The 26,686-nt window shown below is 43.7% G+C and overlaps 2 protein-coding genes across 2 annotated transcripts; both read right to left on the bottom strand.

The window, feature by feature from the left end:
• Window positions 1–3,099: 3,099 nt before the first annotated feature.
• Window positions 3,100–5,184, bottom strand: LOC134660446 (uncharacterized). The gene has a single exon (XM_063516191.1). The coding sequence runs from the start codon at window positions 5,182–5,184 to the stop codon at window positions 3,100–3,102; it is 2,085 nt and encodes a 694-aa protein (XP_063372261.1).
• Window positions 5,185–6,629: 1,445 nt separating this feature from the next.
• On the bottom strand, window positions 6,630–8,714 carry LOC134660445 (uncharacterized). The gene has a single exon (XM_063516190.1). The coding sequence runs from the start codon at window positions 8,712–8,714 to the stop codon at window positions 6,630–6,632; it is 2,085 nt and encodes a 694-aa protein (XP_063372260.1).
• Window positions 8,715–26,686: the final 17,972 nt, after the last annotated feature.

The following is a 26,686-nucleotide window of genomic DNA, read 5'->3' as shown; positions in this document are numbered from 1 at the left end:
ACCTAACCTAACCTAACCTAACCTAACCTAACCTAACCTAACCTAACCTAACCTAACCTAACCTAACCTAACCTAACCTAACCTAACCTAACCTAACCTAACCTAACCTAACCTAACCTAACCTAACCTAACCTAACCTAACCTAACCTAACCTAACCTAACCTAACCTAACCTAACCTAACCTAACCTAACCTAACCTAACCTAACCTAACCTAACCTAACCTAACCTAACCTAACCTAACCTAACCTAACCTAACCTAACCTAACCTAACCTAACCTAACCTAACCTAACCTAACCTAACCTAACCTAACCTAACCTAACCTAACCTAACCTAACCTAACCTAACCTAACCTAACCTAACCTAACCTAACCTAACCTAACCTAACCTAACCTAACCTAACCTAACCTAACCTAACCTAACCTAACCTAACCTAACCTAACCTAACCTAACCTAACCTAACCTAACCTAACCTAACCTAACCTAACCTAACCTAACCTAACCTAACCTAACCTAACCTAACCTAACCTAACCTAACCTAACCTAACCTAACCTAACCTAACCTAACCTAACCTAACCTAACCTAACCTAACCTAACCTAACCTAACCTAACCTAACCTAACCTAACCTAACCTAACCTAACCTAACCTAACCTAACCTAACCTAACCTAACCTAACCTAACCTAACCTAACCTAACCTAACCTAACCTAACCTAACCTAACCTAACCTAACCTAACCTAACCTAACCTAACCTAACCTAACCTAACCTAACCTAACCTAACCTAACCTAACCTAACCTAACCTAACCTAACCTAACCTAACCTAACCTAACCTAACCTAACCTAACCTAACCTAACCTAACCTAACCTAACCTAACCTAACCTAACCTAACCTAACCTAACCTAACCTAACCTAACCTAACCTAACCTAACCTAACCTAACCTAACCTAACCTAACCTAACCTAACCTAACCTAACCTAACCTAACCTAACCTAACCTAACCTAACCTAACCTAACCTAACCTAACCTAACCTAACCTAACCTAACCTAACCTAACCTAACCTAACCTAACCTAACCTAACCTAACCTAACCTAACCTAACCTAACCTAACCTAACCTAACCTAACCTAACCTAACCTAACCTAACCTAACCTAACCTAACCTAACCTAACCTAACCTAACCTAACCTAACCTAACCTAACCTAACCTAACCTAACCTAACCTAACCTAACCTAACCTAACCTAACCTAACCTAACCTAACCTAACCTAACCTAACCTAACCTAACCTAACCTAACCTAACCTAACCTAACCTAACCTAACCTAACCTAACCTAACCTAACCTAACCTAACCTAACCTAACCTAACCTAACCTAACCTAACCTAACCTAACCTAACCTAACCTAACCTAACCTAACCTAACCTAACCTAACCTAACCTAACCTAACCTAACCTAACCTAACCTAACCTAACCTAACCTAACCTAACCTAACCTAACCTAACCTAACCTAACCTAACCTAACCTAACCTAACCTAACCTAACCTAACCTAACCTAACCTAACCTAACCTAACCTAACCTAACCTAACCTAACCTAACCTAACCTAACCTAACCTAACCTAACCTAACCTAACCTAACCTAACCTAACCTAACCTAACCTAACCTAACCTAACCTAACCTAACCTAACCTAACCTAACCTAACCTAACCTAACCTAACCTAACCTAACCTAACCTAACCTAACCTAACCTAACCTAACCTAACCTAACCTAACCTAACCTAACCTAACCTAACCTAACCTAACCTAACCTAACCTAACCTAACCTAACCTAACCTAACCTAACCTAACCTAACCTAACCTAACCTAACCTAACCTAACCTAACCTAACCTAACCTAACCTAACCTAACCTAACCTAACCTAACCTAACCTAACCTAACCTAACCTAACCTAACCTAACCTAACCTAACCTAACCTAACCTAACCTAACCTAACCTAACCTAACCTAACCTAACCTAACCTAACCTAACCTAACCTAACCTAACCTAACCTAACCTAACCTAACCTAACCTAACCTAACCTAACCTAACCTAACCTAACCTAACCTAACCTAACCTAACCTAACCTAACCTAACCTAACCTAACCTAACCTAACCTAACCTAACCTAACCTAACCTAACCTAACCTAACCTAACCTAACCTAACCTAACCTAACCTAACCTAACCTAACCTAACCTAACCTAACCTAACCTAACCTAACCTAACCTAACCTAACCTAACCTAACCTAACCTAACCTAACCTAACCTAACCTAACCTAACCTAACCTAACCTAACCTAACCTAACCTAACCTAACCTAACCTAACCTAACCTAACCTAACCTAACCTAACCTAACCTAACCTAACCTAACCTAACCTAACCTAACCTAACCTAACCTAACCTAACCTAACCTAACCTAACCTAACCTAACCTAACCTAACCTAACCTAACCTAACCTAACCTAACCTAACCTAACCTAACCTAACCTAACCTAACCTAACCTAACCTAACCTAACCTAACCTAACCTAACCTAACCTAACCTAACCTAACCTAACCTAACCTAACCTAACCTAACCTAACCTAACCTAACCTAACCTAACCTAACCTAACCTAACCTAACCTAACCTAACCTAACCTAACCTAACCTAACCTAACCTAACCTAACCTAACCTAACCTAACCTAACCTAACCTAACCTAACCTAACCTAACCTAACCTAACCTAACCTAACCTAACCTAACCTTTTTTTTTTTTTTTTTTTTTTTTGTTGACGGAGTGGGGAATGCGTTTACGCATCCCTCCCCGGCCGTGGGGCAAGGCCATAATGGGGAGGGTATGTGGGACTCCCTCTTTCGATTCCCTCTCCTAGCGAGAAGGAGCGAAAGAGAATACCCACTAAACCCCACTCCGTTGTCCCCCTCTCAGACGTTGTATGGGGGCATCTTGGGCTCGCGCATTCATTCCTCCATGATGCCCCCCGTCTTTTCCCGGCGTCCCCAGGGAACCCGCACTTTGGGAGGGGAGAATCAATGACCATTCTGATTCTCCCCCCAGACGTAGGGCCTAAATATCCATATTTTGTCCCTCACAGGCCCGTTGGTCGATGTTATTCACTGAAGAGGCTCTTTGGGTCTTCGGAAGAGCCTCTTTGCCTTTTGCTGGTGGGGGCGTACAGGAAAAGCCACCCATTATGTGTCCCGCTGGGCGTTTGGCCGCATGACATACCGAGCAGAAGGCAGTCTCCGCCTTGCAGTCCACCCTCTTGTGGTCCGGCCTGCTACACCGGAAGCAGAGACCGCTCCTATCTACTGGCGACGGGCATAGTGCTCTGGTGTGCCCCGTGCCCATACACCTGAAGCACCTCATCGGTGTTGGGTCCAGCGCCACTACTAGAGCCGAGGACCATCCTATTTGAAGTCGACCCGCTGCGGTGACCCTCTTGGCTGCCGTTATAGGGCACTGTGCCAGAGTCGACGCTGTCCCATTATATTGGGCCCTAATCGATCCCACCTTAACTTCATTTATTGAGCACTCTCCCAATTTAGCGATTGCTCCCGCGATCTCTTCCTGAGTGGCTGCCTCATCTAGGCCCGAAATGCGTAAGTCCGCCATTTTGGTGGGCCTGTATACTCGGGCTTCCTCTCCGATCACCTCCGTCATTTTTCGGCAGAGTTCGTCAGCCGCCCTACCATTGTCGGACCCGGACACCTCAAGTATCCTGGCTCCAGCAGCTGTTTTGCGGACCTTGACGTGCTCTACACCCACATCAGCAAGCTTCACCGATTTGGTGACCTTAAACAAAATTGAGGCGTATGTCGCCTCAGACTCCGGCTTCAAGGCCATCACGATCGCGGCCGTGGCGGGCACAACCAGCTTCCGCGGGCCCGCTGGTGCCGGTTTCCGAGCCGGGGCGGCAGGGGGGGAAGGGGGCTTGGCGGATTTGCCATTGCCCCTCCTGACAACCTGCGTCCAAGACTCAGCAGGCGCTTGTGTGTTTGTTGCCGGCTGCGAGGGTGGAGAGGCACTAGGCTCCTTCACCGTCTTCTGCCTAGGAGCAGAGTTAGCCCTCTTCTTGGTCGCTGGTGCCGAAGGCTGGGCCACAGGGGCCTTAGGCTGCCTTGTGGGCGGCGCACCTGTCACTGCCCTTGAGGGCGGCGCCCCAGATTGAGGTTCCGGCTGGTTCGCGGTCGTCTTATTCCTGTCCGCAGCGAGAGGAGGGCGGGGGACCGGCTCAGGGAAATAGCCCGTGCGGGCCGAGATCATGTTTCCCATAGTAATTGTAAGGTCCCGCTTCAGGTCCTCCTTCAATTCCTTGAGGGCCTCTTTGAGGGCCTCAGAGAAGTCCGTCGCCTGGTCGCATTGGGCCGTCGGGGCCTGTGGGGGCTGGATCGTCCTCTCAGATAAGGCTCTACGAAGGGCCTTCATCTCGGTCTGACATTGGGCAAGTTGCTCCCGCATTAGGTTATTGTCTGCCTTTAAGGCCCGCAACTCCTCGTCCTCTACTCTATCCGCCAGGACGTCAGTGGCCGCCAGGATGTCCCGGCAGGCCTGGTTCAGTTTGCCCCAGACTTGTCCATTTAGGTTGCCGGATTTTCCGGCAGCCTCTAGGACAATATGGGTCGCCTCCCGCACTATTTCTATGTAGTCCGTCCCTGTGTATAGGGGCGGGCTGCTTTCTGTCATTTCTTGACTTGGAGAAGGGGACGGGCTCACCATCCACGGCTCCTTATCCCCCTTCTTTTTGTTGTCCCCCTGGGACCTTCTCAGGAGTAAAGGGGGGACCACTCCCTTTCCCTTTCCCTCCTGGCTGTCCAGCACCTCTAAGAGCAAGTCCTCCTTATAGGCCTTCAGTCTGGCCTTGGCTGCTGCCAGGCCGGTAAAGTGGCCTATGGAGGCTTTCTTCGCCATGGCCTTGGCCCTACCCCTCAGCGAGGTGCTAACTTTAGGCCCGCTCCCAACGTGAGTCTCATAATCCAGGACCCGGTTTCCCTCATGGGGCCTCTTCTTGGGCGCGGCCTCAGCCCTGTCCTGGCCCTCCATAGGTTCCTCCCAGTCGGGCGAGGTCGAAGAACCCGCCCCTGAAGCCCCTTTATGGGGCCCAGTCATTGGAGCCACCTCCGGGTTTAACCCCTGCGCGGGGTTATCCATATAAATACTACGCGAAGACCACCCCTAATGGGTGGAATTCGCCTAAAAAAGGTGAAAAACCAAAACACCTAACCTAACCTAACTATTTTGGTCAAGTGCGAGTCGCAGCAGAACCAAAACAGCAAAAACAAACTTAAAATTATTTTATGCGACGGGCTGTAGCGTCACTCCTGGTTGAGCTACAAATCTCGAACCAAGGTCAAAAAATAGTTCTAAGTATGTGCTATTTACCACTAATTTTTAAAACTAAAAATATTAAATATTTTACAATTTACAAAATTTCTAAGACGAAAACCAACTTATGTTTGCGTTTACCGACGCCTGATAAACAGGAATAGCAATCCTTTAAAAAATTAATAACTACTAAACTAAGCCCTCTAAAAATATAATTCAAACGGATTTGAATTCCCTACAACTAGCTTAATCTAACTAACCTACTACAAAGAATTTATTTACACAAGAACAGAAGATATGATTTTTTGAAAGTGAAATCTCCTAACGTCGTCAACCGCAAATGGGGTAAACCTTTTACCGAACTCGTGAAATTTGAACTCCAATATCTCCCGAACCAGAGGTCGGATCGATATGGGGTAAAAAGCTCCGTGTAGAGCAAAAAGCCGACCCAATTACAAAATTAACAGACGTAGGAGAAACACAAAGAAAAAGAAGATGTGAATTTTTCAAAGTGAAAAAGCGCCTGAAGAAAAAAGTGAATTTATATGTAAAGTGAAAGAAATTAAAAATACTATAGAAATCTAGGGAAAGGCTGGGAAAGAACAACGGTATAAAATAGAACTCAATTAGCTTTATCTCGCCACAAAAATTCGCAAAATTCCCTCAATTCTACCTCTCAAATTTACCTCAACCTAACCTAACCTAACCTAACCTAACCTAACCTAACCTAACCTAACCTAACCTAACCTAACCTAACCTAACCTAACCTAACCTAACCTAACCTAACCTAACCTAACCTAACCTAACCTAACCTAACCTAACCTAACCTAACCTAACCTAACCTAACCTAACCTAACCTAACCTAACCTAACCTAACCTAACCTAACCTAACCTAACCTAACCTAACCTAACCTAACCTAACCTAACCTAACCTAACCTAACCTAACCTAACCTTTTTTTTTTTTTTTTTTTTTGTTGACGGAGTGGGGAATGCGTTTACGCATCCCTCCCCGGCCGTGGGGCAAGGCCATAATGGGGAGGGTATGTGGGACTCCCTCTCTCGACTCCCTCTCCTAGCGAGAAGGAGCGAAAGAGAATACCCACTAAACCCCACTCCGTTGTCCCCCTCTCAGACGTTGTATGGGGGCATCATGGGCTCGCGCATTCATTCCTCCATGATGCCCCCCGTCTTTTCCCGGTGTCCCCAGGGAACCCGCACTTTGGGAGGGGAGAATCAATGACCATTCTGATTCTCCCCCCAGACGAAGGGCCTAAATATCCATATTTTGTCCCTCACAGGCCCGTTGGTCGATATTACTCACTGGAGGGGCTCTTTGGGTCTTCGGAAGAGCCTCTTTGCCTTTTGCTGGTGGGGGCGTACAGGAAAAGCCACCCATTATGTGTCCCGCTGGGCGTTTGGCCGCATGACATACCGAGCAGAAGGCAGTCTCCGCCTTACAGTCCACCCTCTTGTGGTCCGGCCTGCTACACCGGAAGCAAAGACCGCTCCTATCTACTGGCGACGGGCATAGTGCTCTGGTGTGCCCCGTGCCCATACACCTGAAGCACCTCATCGGTGTTGGGTCCAGCGCCACTACTATAGCCGAGGACCATCCTATTTGAAGTCGACCCGCTGCGGTGACCCTCTTGGCTGCCGTTATAGGGCACTGTGCCAGAGTCGACGCTGTCCCATTATATTGGGCCCTAATCGATCCCACCTTAACTTCATTTATTGAGCACTCTCCCAATTTAGCGATTGCTCCCGCGATCTCTTCCTGAGTGGCTGCCTCATCTAGGCCCGAAATGCGTAAGTCCGCCATTTTGGTGGGCCTGTATACTCGGGCTTCCTCACCGATCACCTCCGTCATTTTTCGGCAGAGTTCATCAGCCGCCCTACCATTGTCGGACCCGGACACCTCAAGTATCCTGGCTCCAGCAGCTGTTTTGCGGACCTTGACGTGCTCTACACCCACATCAGCAAGCTTCACCGATTTAGTGACCTTATACAAAATTGAGGCGTATGTCGCCTCAGACTCCGGCTTCAAGGCCATCACGATCGCGGCCGTGGCGGGCACAACCAGCTTCCGTGGGCCCGCTGGTGCCGGTTTCCGAGCCGGGGCGGCAGGGGGGGAAGGGGTCTTGGCGGATTTGCCATTGCCCTTCCTGACAACCTGCGTCCAAGACTCAGCAGGCTCCTGTGTTTTTGTTGCCGGCTGCGAGGGTGGAGAGGCACTAGGCTCCTTCACCGTCTTCTGCCTAGGAGCAGAGTTAGCCCTCTTCTTGGTCGCTGGTGCCGAAGGCTGGGCCACAGGGGCCTTAGGCTGCCTTGTCGGCGGCGCACCTGTCACTGCCCTTGAGGGCGGCGCCCCAGATTGAGGTTCCGGCTGGTTCGCGGTCGTCTTATTCCTGTCCGCAGCGAGAGGAGGGCGGGGGACCGGCTCAGGGAGATAGCCCGTGCGGGCCGAGATCATGTTTCCCATGGTAATTGTAAGGTCCCGCTTCAGGTCCTCCTTCAATTCCTTGAGGGCCTCTTTGAGGGCCTCAGAGAAGTCCGTCGCCTGGCCGCATTGGGCCGTCGGGGCCTGTGGGGGCTGGATCGTCCTCTCAGATAAGGCTCTACGAAGGGCCTTCATCTCGGTCTGACATTGGGCAAGTTGCTCCCGCATTAGGTTATTGTCCGCCTTTAAGGCCCGCAACTCCTCGTCCTCTACTCTATCCGCCAGGACGTCAGTGGCCGCCAGGATGTCCCGGCAGGCCTGGTTCAGTTTTCCCCAGACTTGTCCATTTAGGTTGCCGGATTTTCCGGCAGCCTCTAGGACAATATGGGTCGCCTCCCGCACTATTTCTATGTAGTCCGTCCCTGTGTATAGGGGCGGGCTGCTTTCTGTCATTTCTTGACTTGGAGAAGGGGACGGGCTCACCATCCACGGCTCCTTATCCCCCTTCTTTTTGTTGTCCCCCTGGGACCTTCTCAGGAGTAAAGGGGGGACCACTCCCTTTTCCTTTCCCTCCTGGCTGTCCAACACCTCCAAGAGCAAGTCCTCCTTATAGGCCTTCAGTCTGGCCTTGGCTGCTGCCAGGCCGGTAAAGTGGCCCATGGAGGCTTTCTTCACCATGGCCTTGGCCCTACCCCTCAGCGCGGTGCTAACTTTAGGCCCGCTCCCAACGTGAGTCTCATACTCCAGGACCCGGTTTCCCTCATGGGGCCTCTTCTTGGAGGCGGCCTCAGCCCTGTCCTGGCCCTCCATAGGTTCCTCCCAGTCGGGCGAGGTCGAAGAACCCGCCCCTGAAGCCCCTTTATGGGGCCCAGTGATTGGAGCCATCTCCGGATTCAACCCCTGCGCGGGGTTATCCATATAATTACTACGCGAAGACCACCCCTTATGGGTGGAATTCGCCTAAAAAAGGTGAAAAACCAAAACACCTAACCTAACCTAACTATTTTGGTCAAGTGCGAGTCGCAGCAGAACCAAAACAGCAAAAACAAACTTAAAATTATTTTATGCGACGGGCTGTAGCGTCACTCCTGGTTGAGCTACAAATCTCGAACCAAGGTCAAAAAATAGTTCTAAGTATGTGCTATTTACCACTAATTTTTAAAACTAAAAATATTAAATATTTTACAATTTACAAAATTTCTAAGACGAAAACCAACTTATGTTTGCGTTTACCGACGCCTGATAAACAGGAATAGCAATCCTTTAAAAAATTAATAACTACTAAACTAAGCCCTCTAAAAATATAATTCAAACGGATTTGAATTCCCTACAACTAGCTTAATCTAACTAACCTACTACAAAGAATTTATTTACACAAGAACAGAAGATATGATTTTTTGAAAGTGAAATCTCCTAACGTCGTCAACCGCAAATGGGGTAAACCTTTTACCGAACTCGTGAGATTTGAACTCCAATATCTCCCGAACCAAAGGTCGGATCGATATGGGGTAAAAAGCTCCGTGTAGAGCAAAAAGCCGACCCAATTACAAAATTAACAGACGTAGGGAAAACACAAGGAAAAAGAAGATGTGAATTTTTGAAAGTGAAAAAGCGCCTGAAGAAAAAAGTGAATTTATATGTAAAGTGAAAGAAATTAAAAATACTATAGAAATCTAGGGAAAGGCTGGGAAAGAACAACAGTATAAAATAGCACTCAATTAGCTTTATCTCGCCACAAAAATTCGCAAAATTCCCTCAATTCTACCTCTCAAATTTACCTCAACCTAACCTAACCTAACCTAACCTAACCTAACCTAACCTAACCTAACCTAACCTAACCTAACCTAACCTAACCTAACCTAACCTAACCTAACCTAACCAGTCGCGCGCCAAGCGCTCAGAGCGTACGCATCGTTTCCACGCCGCTCCGCGGTCGAAAAATCAAAGTAGTGGGTTTTTTAAACCAAATCATACCGTGTTATATATCAAATTGTGCGCGCTGACTCCATCTATCCTCTCGCGAAAGAATTTTGTAAATCGGACAACTTTGTGAAGTGTGGTGAGCGAAATAGTGCCAGACAACTTGAAGCGGCCAAGGAAACACTTATAGTGATCATAATTTTAGTGATAGGATTAATATTTGTGTCTTAAAATACTCTATAGTGATTGTGCTAACTAGTGGTAATAACACTTTTAATCGGACACATACGACGTAAGTACATTCACTCTCTAAATCTCAAGTGCCGAATAATATCAGACTAAAACGCGATTTATTCATAAACAAGATCTATAACATACCATAAACTATATACTGCCGTGTGTGTTTTGATTAGTGCTATAATCTGTGAAATTTTGAAAACTTTCCCATGAAAACCCACTGAGTTATTCACGAAAAACCGTAACTGCGCAGTTAGTGAAAAACCCACTTCCCATATCGTGCGGCATTTTTTGGCATTGCCATTATATGCCTGTGTTCATAAGGACTATAAAACAATTGTTAGAATATAAATAACTACCATAGTTTAGATTTTATCCAATTTTTCCTGAAGTCATTGTCAAATTTCCGTGAATAGTAATTTTGCACCTGTAATTTCTCGAGATTTTCAGCGACGACATATAGTTTTTTATACACCTTTCGATTCGTCATTTAATGGACAATTAGTGTACCAAGTTTCAGATTTTTAGACAAGATAGTTTTTGTGTTAAGTAATTATAAGTAAAACAAGTCCCTTAAATTGTCCGATTTTTATAATTACGTCTTTTGAAACTTGACTTTTTTCCTATGTACTTTTTCTAAAAATTTTCTTTCTATTCCTGTTTATTATTGTTAAAAAATAGTTTCTGCACCAATTTTGATATTGTTAACCGTTTAGTTTTAGCACAAATAATATTTTAATTTTTAGATAGTAAATTTAACTTTTTGCTTTGAAGATCAAACTTGTCACTAATTGTTCGTATCTAATACTGTATAAGCTACCTATTTCTATACTTTGCTATTATTCCCAACTTGTTTATAATATAACCTAGACATAATTCGTGATTTTTTGTAAACTTTAACTTTGACCCCCATTTGCTCGTAAAAAATAAGTGACGTTATATAGTTTCATACACCTTTCGATTCGTCATTTAATGGGCAATTAGTGTACCAAGTTTCAGATTTTTAGACAAGATAGTTTTTGTGTTAAGTAATTATAAGTAAAACAAGTCCCGTAAATTGTCCGATTTCTATAATTACGTCTTTTGAAAATTGACTTTTTTCCTATGCACCTTTTCTAAAATTTTTCGATCTATTCTTGTGTATTATTGTTAAAAAATAGTTTCTGCACTAATTTTGATATTGTAAACCTTTTAGTTTTTGCACAAATAATATTTTAATTTTTAGACAGTAAATTTAACCTTTTACTTCCAAATCAAACTTACCACTGATTGTTTGTAGATAATACTGTATAGCTACCTATTTCTATATATAAAAAATGTCAACCAAAATATATCGCACAGACGGGCGTTTCACGCGCGGCGAGCCCGCTGCTAGCCCTAGCACTTGTAATTCTAGGAACAGGCTTGCTGAGCCTTCTGAAACGGACGGGCGTCGCATGAGCGGCGAGCCTGCTGCCAGCCCTAGCACTTGTAATTCTAGTAACAGGCTTACTGAGCATTCTGAAACGGACGGACCTATTACGAGCGGCGTGCCCGCTGCCAGCCCTAGCACTTGTAATCCTAGTGCCAGGCTTAAGACAATGATAAGACGAAAAGCTGAAAAAATATACAGCATTTTTAAACATAGCAGAAGTGTCACCAAGGGTAATAAGGCTGAAATCATCGAATTTGTTAAGGAAATGCAGGAAATTGTAAACCAGCACAGTCTGGAGTGCGAACTAGTGGGCACAGAACGCCTGTTAGAGTCCAGTTTTTTATCTAGAACCAACAATCAGCCTGCGGTCAACAATGATGAAAACAGAAGCTCTAATAAACTCGATAGTGCGATTGCCAGCATACAAGAAGAACTAATAAGGATAAGAGAAGAACAAACCAAAATTGGCACCCTGGTCACCTCTGCGACGAGTGGCGCGCACCGACGTTCCGACGCCGATCTCGACTTTAACCTTGGCGAGGCTACTCTCGGAGAACCTGCTGAGCGCCCAACTAAACCCACGCATAACGAAACAGCCAAAAAGCCAACTTTTGATGTACCTAAAAACAACCCCGCCATGGTGGTTACAGTTGCCAACGCTCAAACCGGGCTGGAGGCGCTTTCCACGTTCAGGAATGAGATTTCCTTCAAGAACACAAACTACGCCCCTCAGAAAATCAAACCGATTTCCAACAACAAACTTCGCATAGAGTTTCAAAATAAAACACAGTTAGACGAAACGATCAGCCGAATCAACAACACCCTTAACATCAAGGCGGAACCTGCCCGACGCTTATCGCCCATGATTATGCTGAAGGGGATTCACAAAGATACCCCCTCGCAAGAGCTCGTGGATATCATCATCACACAAAACCCTACTTTGAGAGACGCAGCAATGAGTCATGATGCGATACAACATGTGTATTCAAAAAATAATAAAAATCCTAAGCTATATAACGTCGTACTTAGATGCTCACCTGGGACCTGGAGCGCGATGATGCAGCTCGGCAGAATCAACATAGAGCATCAACGAGTGCATGTAAGCGAACACTCACCATTCAAACAGTGCCTAAGCTGCCTGCAGTTTGGACACACAACAGTGCATTGTAAATCTATGATCAAGCCCTGCTCTTACTGTGCTGACCGCACCCATAATTACAAAACCTGTCCGAATAAAAGTCAGACTCCACAATGCTACAACTGTATTGGATGCAACCACAAGCACTCAACCAAACATAATGTTAATCACACAGCAATCAACCACATCTGCCCGTTGATTAAGGTAGTGAAGACTAACCTAAGACAAAAGATTGAATACGTCTAAGAACAATAAGTAGAGCATGTAATAATTGTTAGCCTGCCATGCGCTAAATTCAAATTCTGTTTATTGTAAGATGTTTATAAAAATAATGGTGATTATTGTTGAATAATATTGTGTAATAATTCTCTGCGCCAATTAATGCTCCAAATTGGAGCACGCCAAACTCTGCAAAGTTGTACATAAATAATCTTTCTGTCTATTGTAACTTGATTATATTAAGAATCCTGATTATTGTCAATAATATTGTATAATATCTTGTAATATTCATCTACCTTTATGTCTGCTCGCCTGCGTCTGTTAGTCGGGACACTGGACTGGACTATGCTTTTCCGGTGTCCCGGTGAGCAGACTGCAATTACTAATCATATTCTAAACTAAACTTTCACCTTCCCAAGCCGGTAAAATAAATCGCCCTAACAGTAATTTCCCACTACCTCAATCAACCGATCCATCATTCATCATATCCATCTTTTTCCCTGCAAACAAATCTTAACTCCTTGCTCACCCATATGTTGAACACAAAGCGTATACCGTTAGCGCTGCGTGTCCAATATATTAAACATCCTATACCCAAAGGGGGAGGTTTTAGTCCGTAGGCGACTGGCGATGGCATTCCATCCTAGGGCGGGATGCCATCTTCAGTCGAGTCGGGCATGCCATCAGGACCGGCCTGGTGGTATCCAATGAGGATTTCCTTCACCTTCGCAAAAAAAAAAAAAAAAAAAAAAAAAACCTAACCTAACCTAACCTAACCTAACCTAACCTAACCTAACCTAACCGGCTGTACATGCTGTCACATCTATGTGGCTGCTGAACCTCTGAACACCTCTCACAGTGTCGAATGTTGGGACATCTCCGGTGTTTAATATCTGCATGTCAATTTCGTTTAGGGTCCCGCACACTTGTTCGCCTCTTGCATCTTCTCCATCACTGCCCCACCAGGTACTTCTCGCGTTGACGTCACCTCCCGCAATAAGTCTTAATGGCCCCAATTTTGTGTGGATCTTCTTTAGGTGCTCCAGGTAATCGTCCATGGGTTTGTCAGGTTCCCAGTATAGGGATACCAGGGTGATGGTCCACGCCTTGGTGCGAATCTTTACTACTGTCATGTTATTGGTTGTGAGTTCCGGGTGTGTCAGGACGTCTAATTCAGGATCAAACACTGCAATTGCCGCCTTGACTGTCCCTTCGCTATGGTCTGAATTTTGGTAGATCCTAACTCCCTGGCATCCCCGCATCCTCCCTAACGCTCCCACATACGGCTCCTGGAGGAGAGCTACAGCTGTTTTGCGATTCTTTGCACCTAATAGCAGTTCACTGGTCGCCAGTTTACTGCGCTGGAGGTTGGCTTGCGTTATGTTGTATACATGGGTGCCTTTAGCAGTACGCTATATTTGACCTAGCTATAGCATCCCACTTTTTTCGTATTTGGCAATCCTCGCTGAAGGCATTGTGTTCTGCGTTTTCTATTTTTGCTTTGGTGCAATTTATACATGAGGGAAGCACATCCGCGAGATAGTTTGGGCACTCGCTCCACAGGTGCGGGTCCCCGCAGTGACTGCACAAATCTTCTGATTCTTTGCAGAACCGCTTGCTGTGTCCGTATCCTAAACAGCGAGAACACTGTACCAACGGGGATTGGTCCTCCACCCTTATGCGTTGGAGATCAATGTGTACGGTTCCTATCCTGGTGACCCTTTGCCATATGGTCGGTGACACACTAATTACGACGTGTGTAGTGTGGGGGTTTCTCGCCCGCCTTCTATATTTTATAAGTACTCGATCTTCCCTCTCGTCGAGGTCACGGAAGACGTCCCGGTTCTGGTTCCTTATAGCTTTCATAATGTCTTCATCTGTGTTTACCTTGAGAACACTTTTAAGGACCAGGAGCGGGTCCTTATTCTTAATTTCCTCCACGTTGAGGTCGACCGCATCCTTCCCTAGCTTCTCTTTCAACTTGTCCCTTTCATCCCTTGTCCCAAAGCCTATTATTATTTTTCTATCCTTCGCCTTTCGCACTTTTTCTACTTTAACCCATCCTTCTTTAGCGTCTATAGCTTCCCTGACCCTATCCAGTACCTCTTCCCCGGTTTTTTGCTCATCCTTTGAAGTGACGATGACGGAGTGCAGGGCCTTTCTTTCCGTCGTCATGTTTTTATTTTGCGTGGCCATTTGAGACGCGGCTATGCTGGCATATGTCGGCAACGTCACTTTCTCTAGCGTTTCCTTTTGCTTTTCCAGGGTCTCTCTCAATTCCTCTATCTTCCTGTTGTTTTCTTTCAGTACTCTGGTATTTTCTTCAATTTTTTCCAGTATCTCGGTTTGTTTCGGGCAGGCTTGACTGACTGTGAAGGTTGTGTTGCTACTGCTTGGCTCCTTGATTTCTTCCCCGGGTTCTTCATTTCTCTCTCTTCGCTCCCCTTTTTTAGCGTCTGCTTCGGCTTCTTTCACTAACTGAAAGAGGCGGTCCAACGCTGCCAGCACTTCCGTTTTGATCACGGTTGCTGTGTTCCTTGAGTTGTTCATGTGCAGCTTTCCCTTTGTCAGGCATGCTCTCGCTTCGCAAACCCTGTCTTTATATTGCCTTTTTTGCGGGCTCAGGGAGCTTAACGGCGTTTTGTTTGCGTCTCGCGACTTTTCCTGCTCAGCAGGGCCTGCCTGCTTCGTTGCGCTGGTCGGAGTGGTTTTGCTTTTGACGGCCTCCCACTCTGTTATACTACGCCTTACGTTCTGGTCCTGGGGTTTAATGTTTTGCGGCGATTTGTCGCCTGCTGTCTTTTTGGCGGGGGTTCTAATTGGAGGCATATTGAAGCTGTAAAAGGGCTTCTAGAGCAATGAAGTCAAATACAAGATGTAATAAAATACTGTCAAACAAAGGTATAACTAATCTAACACAGAAATAGAAAAAACAACAAATAAAACAATTATGAAAATACGTACAATATCGACTCTATGTAGAGTCAGTCTAACGACTATGGTGCCGGTCTGCTGTTTGCTTTATATAGTATAGGTAGAGTCGCGGACTCTGTCAGCTTATAATTACAATGTTGTCCTCTATGTAGAGCCGTAAAAGTGCCTCTGTACAGGGGAGGCAAGGGTATCTTAATAATAAGGATAAGCCGAGTCCGTCTGCGTTTTCAGGAGCCGAAAATCCGATTTCCCTGAGTTTTTACGAGAAAGCGAAATTTAGGCTCTATGTAGAGCCGTTTTCTCTACCGCAGCAGATAGCTCTCCCCGAGCTCTTTCCAACGAACCCAAACTCGGCCTGGTTTTGTCCAGGGGCTCCGGAGCTATGGCGTCTCTAGTTTTACCGATATCCGAATCGGTAAGTTATCGGTTTACCGGAAACGGTCGTATCTCCGGAACTACTGGGCCTACGAACCTGCGGTTTGGGCTGCTGTCCTCAGCTCTACGAGAGCTATCCTCCGAGATGGTCAGCTGGCTCGAGTAGGAGCCCGAAATTTCAGCACCTGAAAAGTCCCGAAGTTTTTCCGGACCTCGGTCCTCGGGTAGGCCAAGCTCCGCCCTTGTTCCCAGCTAAAACCGCGTCCCTCTAGGACCTACCGTTTGGAAGTTATGGCTGTTTGAAACTTTCCAAGATGGCGGCGCAACTGTCAAAGTTCAATTTCAAATTGAGTTTGCGCCGCTTCTGGTGGTCCCAGAACGACGGGATTTCCACTGTCCGGGGGAAGTATGACCCTCTCTACCTATTTGGGTCACTCTCAGACTTCCGGGACTTGACGTCTCGGATTCAGTCGGGATGGGGGGGGGTAGGTGTATTAAGTCCCTTTAAGGTCTAGATCGAAAACCCCGGCTCGCTAAGGCGAACGGTTGTCCCGCTACGTCGAATCCCAGAAAACCAAGATGGCGGCCGAACTGTCAAAGTCAGGTTTTAAAATTTTATATCTCTGGTCCTATGAGTCCTAGAGGACTGCGGTTTTCTCTGGACAGTTCGGCTTGACCTTGGCCTTAATCTGCAAGCGGTCCCAATACAAATTTCGACCTTCAAAATTTTTTCCAAAATTTTTTGGAATTTCGTCGTTTTTACACTTGGGGTCTACAGGTACTTATATTTACACAATTTTACCGTTTCTCCGGTGTTCCTAAGACACTGGGTTCCCGAGATATTTAATTTTGAATTTTACCTAAAAAATACCGGTTTTTACAAAATTTTAGTTTTTAGACTTAGGAGCCTGGTCCTTGGGCTTATTAAAGTCGAATAGGGTGCTATGAAGTCAAATACAATGCCAAAAAGTATTATTTTCTATTTGTTTTTGAATTTCCACTAATTTTCACTAAAAATTTAATATCTCGAGAACCGTAAAAGATAAAATCGAGCAAAAAACGTCATAAAATATCTTAAATATAGAGCGATCTTATTCTAGACTAACCTAATTTATTCTAATACAAAAATTTTTGGAAAACACAACAAATCAATATTTTTACTAAAAAGTCCTTAAGGATGTCTAAAAAATTGTCCAAAATTCTGTAACTTCGCGAGTGTGTTCCCTGATTGAGCGCGCAGCTGATTCTTCACTAAAAAATATAGGGTCTGCCTGAACTTTTCTCACTATTTACACTTAAAGTTTCAGTTTTAAAAATGAAATATTTCCGAAAGTAATTGTCCAAAAATTTTGTTCAAAGTACCGTTTAGGTCCAGTTGATGCGCCGCTTCGTCCCACGTTGTCAGAAGTAGCCGCTCGCCTCTGGATCGCTGACCACGCCACCACGTGGTTTTTGTTTTTTTGGTGATTGTACTCCAGCCGTTGATGGTATTGCGACGCTGAGGGTGTCGGCGTGTAGGGCTTGGTGCGACGCTTCCAACGGTGTATTGGACGTGTGTGTTGCGATCTCCAATTTCGATACCAGGTGCTCGGTGCGCAGGAAATGGGACGAATTGGCTAGATCAACTATAGCCTACTGCTAAGGGCACCCAAGGCGAACAATCAGACAAGCAAGAAAAACCACATGTAGTGATCCAGGCGAACCTACAGAGGAGCGCACTTGCTACAGCCGAACTGATAGTCGAGGCGGAAAAAAGAAAGGTGGCATTTGCGCTAGTCCAGGAACCATATACCAGCAACACAGGACGACTCAAAACCCACACAGGCACCAGAGTAATACAATGCGAAAAAACAACCGGGGTGAACAAAGCCGCCATTGTGATCTTTAACGACCACCTAAATATAACCCATTGTCCCACCCTCACCACACATAACATCGCGGTAGTAAAAATAAAAACCGAAAAAGGACAAATCGGGGTAGCATCGGTATATCTAGAGGGAGATGCACCAATCGAACCCTACATAGAATGGATCGAAAAAAAAAAAAAAAAAAAAAAAAAAATCAGAAAGGAGATTGGGACCGACAGCATCCTTCTGGGTGGAGATATAAACGCCTGGAATACATGGTGGGGAAGCACAAAGGTGGATCACAGGGGAGAGATTTTTGCAGGTATGCTGGACGAACAGGAGATGCACATTTTAAATCAGGGATTAGAGCCCACCTTTGACACAATCCGAGGCGATAAAAGGTATACCAGTTGCGTGGATATAACAGCCTGCACAGAGGACATGCTAGTGTGCATCAGCAATTGGAGAGTTTCAGGGGACGTGACGAGCTCCGACCACAGGGCAATTATATTCGACCTCAACATGGGGAAACCACAGGGAATAGAAATCAAAAGATCTACCAGAAAATATAACACAAAAAAGGCGAACTGGAGTCAACTATTTGGAAAACTTAAAGAGACCTGGGAAGAAAACAATATAAACAAAATAGCAATAGAAGGAATAAACAATAAGATAGATTTAGAAACAACCGTCGAAAAATACATTAAAACAATAGAAGAAGCCTGCAATGAATCAATTCCCAAGGTAAAGGAAAAGAGACAGATGGGGTTGCCCTGGTGGTCTGAAAGACTCGAAATAATGAAAAAAGCTGTCGCAACGAAAAAACGACGTATTCGGTGCGCGGCTCCTGTTCGTCGCGCATGGGTAATAGAGCAGTATGTCCAGGCAAAACAGGAATATGAGCTGGAAGTTAAAAATGCCCAGACCACGAGCTGGAAGGAGTTTTGCGGGAAGCAGACCCGCGAGAGTATGTGGGATGGGATCTACAGGGTTATAGGTCGAACAACAAAAAGGGAGGAACAAATGACATTGATCCAAAATGGAAAACCACTGAGCAATATGGAGTCGGCAAAACTACTGGCGGAGACCTTCTACCCGGAAGATAAGATAGGAAACGATGACGCAGACCACGAAATAGAAAGAAACAGAGCAAAAACGGTGAATGAGAGATCACATGATGAAACATGGGACCCACCATTCACTGTGGATGAACTGCGCTGGGCTGCGGCTAGTTTTAATCCCAAAAAAGCTCCTGGGTATGATGGTCTCACGGCCGACATATGCAAAACAATTATCGACCATGACCCGAATATCTTCCTAGCCCTAATAAATGCGTGCCTGAAATTAAATCACTTCCCCCTGCCCTGGAAGAAAGCGATTGTGGTGGTGCTGAGAAAACCGGGCAAGGATGACTACTCGCACCCAAAATCCTACAGACCAATCGGGCTCTTGCCCGTCTTCGGCAAGATCTTGGAAAAAATGATGGTGCGTAGAATACGTCATTACATCCTACCAGATATGAGTCGCAATCAATTCGGTTTCACACCACAGCGCAACACCGAGGACTCTCTCTATGCCCTGGTACAACACCTCAAAATAAAGTTAAAACACAAAAAGCTTACTGTCGTAGTATCACTCGACATAGAGGGAGCCTTCGATAACGCGTGGTGGCCGGCAATACAATGCAGACTTGCTGAAACAAGGACGACAATAAACCTCAGACGCCTGGTAGACAGCTACCTATCCGAAAGGAAGGTAGTAGTAAGATACGCCGGAACAGAATACCCAAAACAAACGAACAAAGGCTGCATACAAGGTTCGATAGGCGGTCCAACCTTCTGGAATCTCCTGCTGGATCCCCTGTTGAAGGAACTCGAAGGGATGGGACACCATGTACAGGCGTTCGCCGATGATGTTGTGTTGGTCTTCTCAGGGGATACAGCACAGGGGATACAAAGAGAGGCAAATGCTGCCCTAGCACATGTTCGAGCGTGGGGTGTCAGAAACAAACTCAACTTTGCCCCCCACAAAACACAAGCAATGGTTGTGACAAACAAAATGAAGTATGACTCCCCACGACTGAGCATGGGAGGAGTCAGCATTGGGCTCTCCCGCGAGATTAAGATCCTGGGGCTCACAGTGGACGACAAGCTGACTTTTAACACACACGTAACAAATGTCTGTCAGAAGGCTCTTGGAATCTACAAACAGCTAGCTCGGGCAGCAAAAATCCACTGGGGCCTGGGACCAGAAATAACAAGAACAATCTACACGGCAGTAATCGAACCGGTGATTATGTACGCGGCTAGCGCATGGGCACCTGCAACAAATAAAATATGCGTGAAAAAACAGTTGGACGCGGTGCAGCGAGGATTTGCACAGAAGATAATTAAGGCTTACAGGACGGTCTCACTTAACTCGGCCCTCCTGCTCGCCGGGTTGCTTCCACTGGACATTAGAGTCCGAGAAGCAGCCTCACTTTATTGTCTAAAGAAAGGCTACGCCCGGCAAGCGGTTGGGGATAGAGAGATGGAGAGATCGGTCCCATACGAAAACACGCCACATCCTGCAAAAATGACAGAGTTAAAATTTACCTGTGTGGCAGACCGGGCACAACTAGAGGAGCACAACCCAGAAGGCCTCAAAATATATACGGACGGCAGCAAAATAGAAGGCAAGGTCGGAGCAGCAGTCTCAGTATGGAGAAACGGTACGGAGACCAAAACGAAGAAACTGAAGTTAGATCATTTCTGCACTGTTTACCAAGCCGAACTGCTGGCACTTCTGGAAGCAACAACACAGGCCCTCCAAAGCCCGATCCCAAACTGCAGCATCTATAGCGACTCAAGATCCGCCCTTGAGACAGTCGTGAATAACGTTTCCCTCCATCCCCTAGCAGTCCAAATAAGAAGCAACCTAAATGATTTAGGAACAATGGGCAAAATAACTGAGTTATTTTGGATCAAAGCTCATGCCGGGTTGGAAGGGAACGAAAGAGCGGACGTCCTCGCTAAGGAAGCTGCCCTCAAATTAAAAACAAAACCCAATTATGACAGGTGCCCAGTATCATATGCGAAAAGGCAAACCCGGTTAGAGTCACTCGATGAATGGAACCAGCGTTACCATCAGGGCGAGACCGCCTCAACTACGAAAATCTTCTTCCCAGACGCTATAGAGGCAAATCGTATTATCAAGAAAATACAGCTGGACCATGTTCTGGTACAGGTGTTGACGGGACATGGCGGGTTCTCCGAATACCTGAACAGGTTCAAGTGTAAGGACAACCCGGCATGCACCTGTGATCCCCAGGTGAGCCAGAGCGTGGTACATATACTAACAGATTGCCCGCGGTACGGAATAGATAAAATAAACACAGAAATAGAATTAGGCATTCAAATAGAGAGTAACTATTTACAAGATATTATCAAAAACGATGCAATTAGACAAAAGTTCTTAAAATATTGTAAAAATATAGCAATTAAGGTAATAAATAGTAATAAGTAGAAATAGGATCACAATAGCATATAATGAGTATATACAAATTGTGACCATAACATAGTAATAAAAAAATTAAAGCATGTAAAACAGTATTAACTAAGTAAACACATATGTAAGAAAATAGATGTAAAATTTATGTATACAACTATCAAATAAAGAAAATCCCTGTGTACAATTCCTTCCCAGTACATAAAAGAAAAATAAAGTAGAGTAGGATAGAGATAGATGGGAATCCCACCCATATAAGCATAAAAGAAGACGAATGAAAGAAAGAACAAGTATGTAGAATAAAAGTACGAGAGGCATAAAAGAGAGAACTGGAATGAAAGAGTAACCAGGAAACAAAAAGACTCCGATCATGTTGGAGGCAGAGCAATAAAAAAAAAAAAAAAAAAAAAAAAAAAAAAAAACCAACTCAAAACCTAACCTAACCAACTCAAAACGTAACCTAACCAACTCCGAACCTTACCTAACCAATCTATCGTCCAAATGATCAGGTAGTTCATAGGAAAATCTTAACAGCGCGATCTGTCTGTGGAGCTTACCTCTTGTAAGCGCCATCTATTGCTTTTTGGCAAGACTCTTACTTACGTGCTAATTTTAATGCGTGTGCATTTAAGTTTGACGCATTTGTTTCAGATTAACAAGGTTTGCCCCATTAAATGGGCTAGTGAGTTTATGGGTTATCCATTAATTACGTCATAAATTAACTTAATTTGATATGTTGTGACAAGGGGGAGGGTCTCGTTTATTCCATAACGTACACTATTTTTTTATTTATTTATCGGTTTTCGTTATAATATATGTCTTATATATTTTCAATAAAATAAGTCAATATCAATGAACTTCTTCGATACCACAAAAAGCGGTTCCCTGATCTACGTAGTATGTATATAGATTTAAAATAATCATAGGTTTTAAAATGTGACCGCATTATTCAGTACCATTCTTCAGCTTGCCTTAGCTACCTACGTAATATTTATCGAATAACATGTTATGTTAGTGATTCAGTTTTGTTTCTTCTTATCTTACCGTATTTTAAATAATTCTCATTTGCTTTTAAATGTTTATAGTAAAAATCAGTTTCCATATTTTCTTTAGCTAATATGAACATCATGTTAAGTTAAAGGCATCAAATACCAAATAGTATTTTACTTGGATATTGGATTCATATGCCGCCGTCTATCAACATGTAATATAAGAACTTGATAAAAGACTCCAGCAAAACCTGTACGTCTAGCGCCATCCAGTGGCGAATAGAGAAACAAAAAAGTATCGACTGATCAGACACCCAGATGGCGTTAGTAATAACCAATCTGTATTTGTATGAACTCGTTTGTTCTCAGTTAATGTCAGTTTTCATACAAAATCAACATGTTTAAGACACCAAATAACAAATAGTATTTCAAATTGATTCAGGTGCCGCCGTCTATCAACATGTAATATAAGAACTTGATAAAAACTCCAGCAAAACCTGTACGTCTCGCGCCATCCAGTGGTGAATAGAGAAACAAAAAAGGTATTACCGATCACACACCTAGATGGCGTTAGTAACCGTTTGTTTGGTCAGTTATATCAAAGAGAATAAGTGTAAATGTGTGTAATATAAGTGTTTCTTTAGGGTGTTTCAAATTTTCTTTGGTTAAATACACTAAGTGTAATTGGTATATTATATTCTATCTTTCACATATGAACAACATGTTAAAGGCACCTTAATGTTTGCATAAATTTAATCGTGTGACTTATCATCGAGTAAACGTCCTATATATTTGCCGAGTAAACATTGACTCGATCAATTTACATGAATAATTAGTAAAAATGCCAATATGTCACGTAGAATTCTTTTATTACGCGATAAGATACAACGAAAGCATATTTTAAATGAGTTATTTACAACTACGTATGTATTCTCCATTATTAGTCGTATACAGTCGCGATCATATGACACCTTTGCTAGTTGGGGAGCTGTCTATGTGTATTGACATCTAGGTATATTAAGATATATAATACCATATGGTATTATATATCTTAATATACCTAGATGTCAATACACATTACTGCTCGATCGTATACCCTAGACTACATTTCCCACTCGTCGCGATACTGAAACAAAAAAAAACATTATGTGCCTACCTAAAACAACGAACGTTTTGTCGCGGCTAAAGCTGGTAACCACCACTGTACTGGGTTGCGCTTAAGCTTCAGCCGCATCGTAAGTACCTACTGGTAAGGAGACCCACGAAGTCTCTAAAGCACCGAAATCATAACCACTTGGCCGCGTAATATGTCGTCGAGCATGTCTCAAACCACCTGTTAGTAGTACCTTCGGCACCAAGCATGAGACGTTTAAGAAAAGATGTGAAGTATTTCTACCGACTTGTGCGTTAAAAGTTGTTTATCCCATTTCCTACCTATTCGTCTTTTATACAGGGTGCTTCCTGTAATAGGAGCAATAAATTAAACTAAAGGCTGTACTCTTCAAACTGACCAACATTTGTTCAGCAACTTTTAAAAATTATGAATCCTTTAGATTTTCTTTTTCATACAAAATAAATATTGCCTTCAATGTACGCTGACATCAGTGTGTTTGACGTTGCTTGTCACGCTATAAATATAACAAAATTTGCAATACATTGCGTCTTAGAATAAACTTTAAAGTGTAATAAAAATCAAAACATGAGTTATTTTCAAATGTTGCTGAACAAATGTTGGTCAGTTTGAGGAGTACCGCCTACAATTTAATTTATTGCTCCTGTTACAGGAAGCACCCTGTATTTTGACGTGTTTAATGAAAGATACTGCTATTGGTTTCAACATTATTAACAGATTAAACTATGTTTTTGACATGAAACGTAAGACGTAGGAAGGTCGATGGACTCGGATAAAAATTCAGATGTAACGAAAAGTGTTATGCCGCGGTGGCTTATATCTTATATCATAAGCATGCATCCGAATTATATAGCATTTGTTGTCATAGCATTCGACTTGCATAGAATTACGCATCATATAGATAGAAACGTAATTGATATGTTTGTAGTGAGTGACGGGCATGGCATGCTAACAGTCCCAAGATCTCCATACAAAATTTACTTAGTTGGACACCTCCAACTGGTGTTACTGAGCATCCGCGAACGTGTCAACCAGGCGAATCACGCAGCGGTCAACTGACGCACGCAGCTACAGCCCAATATCAACCTTCGTGCATTTCAATAAGGTTTACAATGATGCGCCGCGCACGATAGCCGTGGCGTTCAAAGGGTTAAGCGGGTTATACTGTAACTTAGCTTATTACCACCTTGGATTCAAATTCTAAGCACTTATTCACTTCTTCAGCTCGACTGCAGCCATCAGTATTAGTACTAGTAATACCCTTGGTCCCTGTAAGTCAATAACCACAATATTGTCACTCACTAACGTCGCATGATCGTATAATTACTTATATTGTTAAGACGAAACAGGAGCTGATATTTAAATATTTTAGGTAAATATACCCGTCTCGCTAACGGAAGCGGCTCCTAAAACTAGTGCGATAAGGACAAGGCGAAAAATCCTGCGTAAAAATCTCAAAAATCGAGGTTTCGTACTCGACTCTTTCCTCCTCCAAAACTTAACCAATCGTAACCAAATTTGGAAATCTGAATAATTATAAAATTATCTGTGTCGGACCGTTTTGCTTTTTTGGCTAATTGATATCAGTTTTGAATACCACGCCTCTCATTGCGGCATAGTCATTTAGGCCATTTTTGAAGGGCTCTAGCGCCTTAAAAAACAAAGATATCAAAAAAAGACAAACGTTCCGACACAGATATTGACAAAATTAATCTGTGTTGAAAAAATCATTGCTCTAGCTTCAAAACCCACGGAGGAAACAGTCGAGTACGTTTGTACGGAGAAATGACCACTCCTGTTGCCTCTTAAAGGCGTTAGGCTACCGGCGGCTTATTTGGATATTTCGACACATAATGTTTCAGAGGTTGACTGGCAGATGATGCTTAATGGTATTAGGTTCGCCTTTTGTATATTAAGGTTTTCTTTAGTGCAATAAAGTTTAAACAAATAAATATATTTACCGCCCATATCCGCGTTTCCTGTAAGTAAATAACCACAATATTATTGTCACTCACTAACGTCACACGCTCGTATAATTATATTGTTAAAGGCGTTAGGCTACCGGCGGCTTATTTGGATATTTCCACACATAATGTTTCAGAGGTTGACTGGCAGATGATGCTTAATGGCATTAGGTTCGCCTTTTGTATATTAAGGTTTTCTTTAGTGCAATAAAGTTTAAACAAATAAATATATTTACCGCCCATATCCGCGTTTCCTGTAAGTAAATAACCACAATATTATTGTCACTCACTAACGTCACACGCTCGTATAATTATATTGTTAAAGGCGTTAGGCTACCGGCGGCTTATTTGGATATTTCCACACATAATGTTTCAGAGGTTGACTGGCAGATGATGCCTAATGGCATTCAGTTCGCCTTTTGTATATTAAGGTTTTATTTTGTGCAATAAAGTTTAAACAAATAAATATATTTACCGCCCATATCCGCGTTTCCTGTAAGTAAATAACCACAATATTGTCACTCACTAAAGTCGCACGCTCGTATAATTAATTATATTGTTAGGCTACCAGGGGTTTATTTGGATATTTCCACACATAATGTTTCAGAAGTTGACTGGTAGATGATGCCTCATGGCATTAAGTTCACCTTTTGTATATTAAGGTTTTCTTTTGTGCAGTAAAGTTTTAAATACTTAAATAAATATATTTACCGCTCAAGCATGTATTAGCGGTGTCCTTGGCTTCAGTTTCGTCGATTATATTCAAATATAAATTATGTAAGAACCATCTCCCGAAATAATATTTTGCCATTTCACTCTCCACGTACGATCCATTCTCATCTATCTGCAGAGTACAATAACTTATAAGAAGCTAGAAGCGATATTCCAATTTATGAATTAGGTATACTGTAACAACTATATACCATACTTTACTTACCCAGTGCGAGTGACACATAATCCTCTTTAGTAGGAGTAGTATATAGGCTCCGACTGCTCCGAGTCCAACAGGGGATTTTTTTAAGTTACACGTGCCATAATATCATCTCAACAATATAGACGGCTAAAAGTGGTTAAGGCAGATCTTCATGGGTAGCTAGATATCATGACGATATGAGTATCTTAATCTGACGCGCTCGAGTAACTCCACAAACAAATCTCCACTTACTAGCTTGACCCTCTCTTTCGCGCCGTTTTCTCTAGTCTTCTGTGATGAACTGTCTTTCTCAGTGATAAAG

The sequence above is a fragment of the Cydia amplana genome, chromosome 27 (genome assembly GCF_948474715.1).
Source record: "Cydia amplana chromosome 27, ilCydAmpl1.1, whole genome shotgun sequence".
NCBI lineage: Eukaryota > Metazoa > Arthropoda > Insecta > Lepidoptera > Tortricidae > Cydia > Cydia amplana.
Note: the sequence above shows the minus strand (reverse complement) of the source record. Positions and strands in the feature narration are given on the sequence as shown.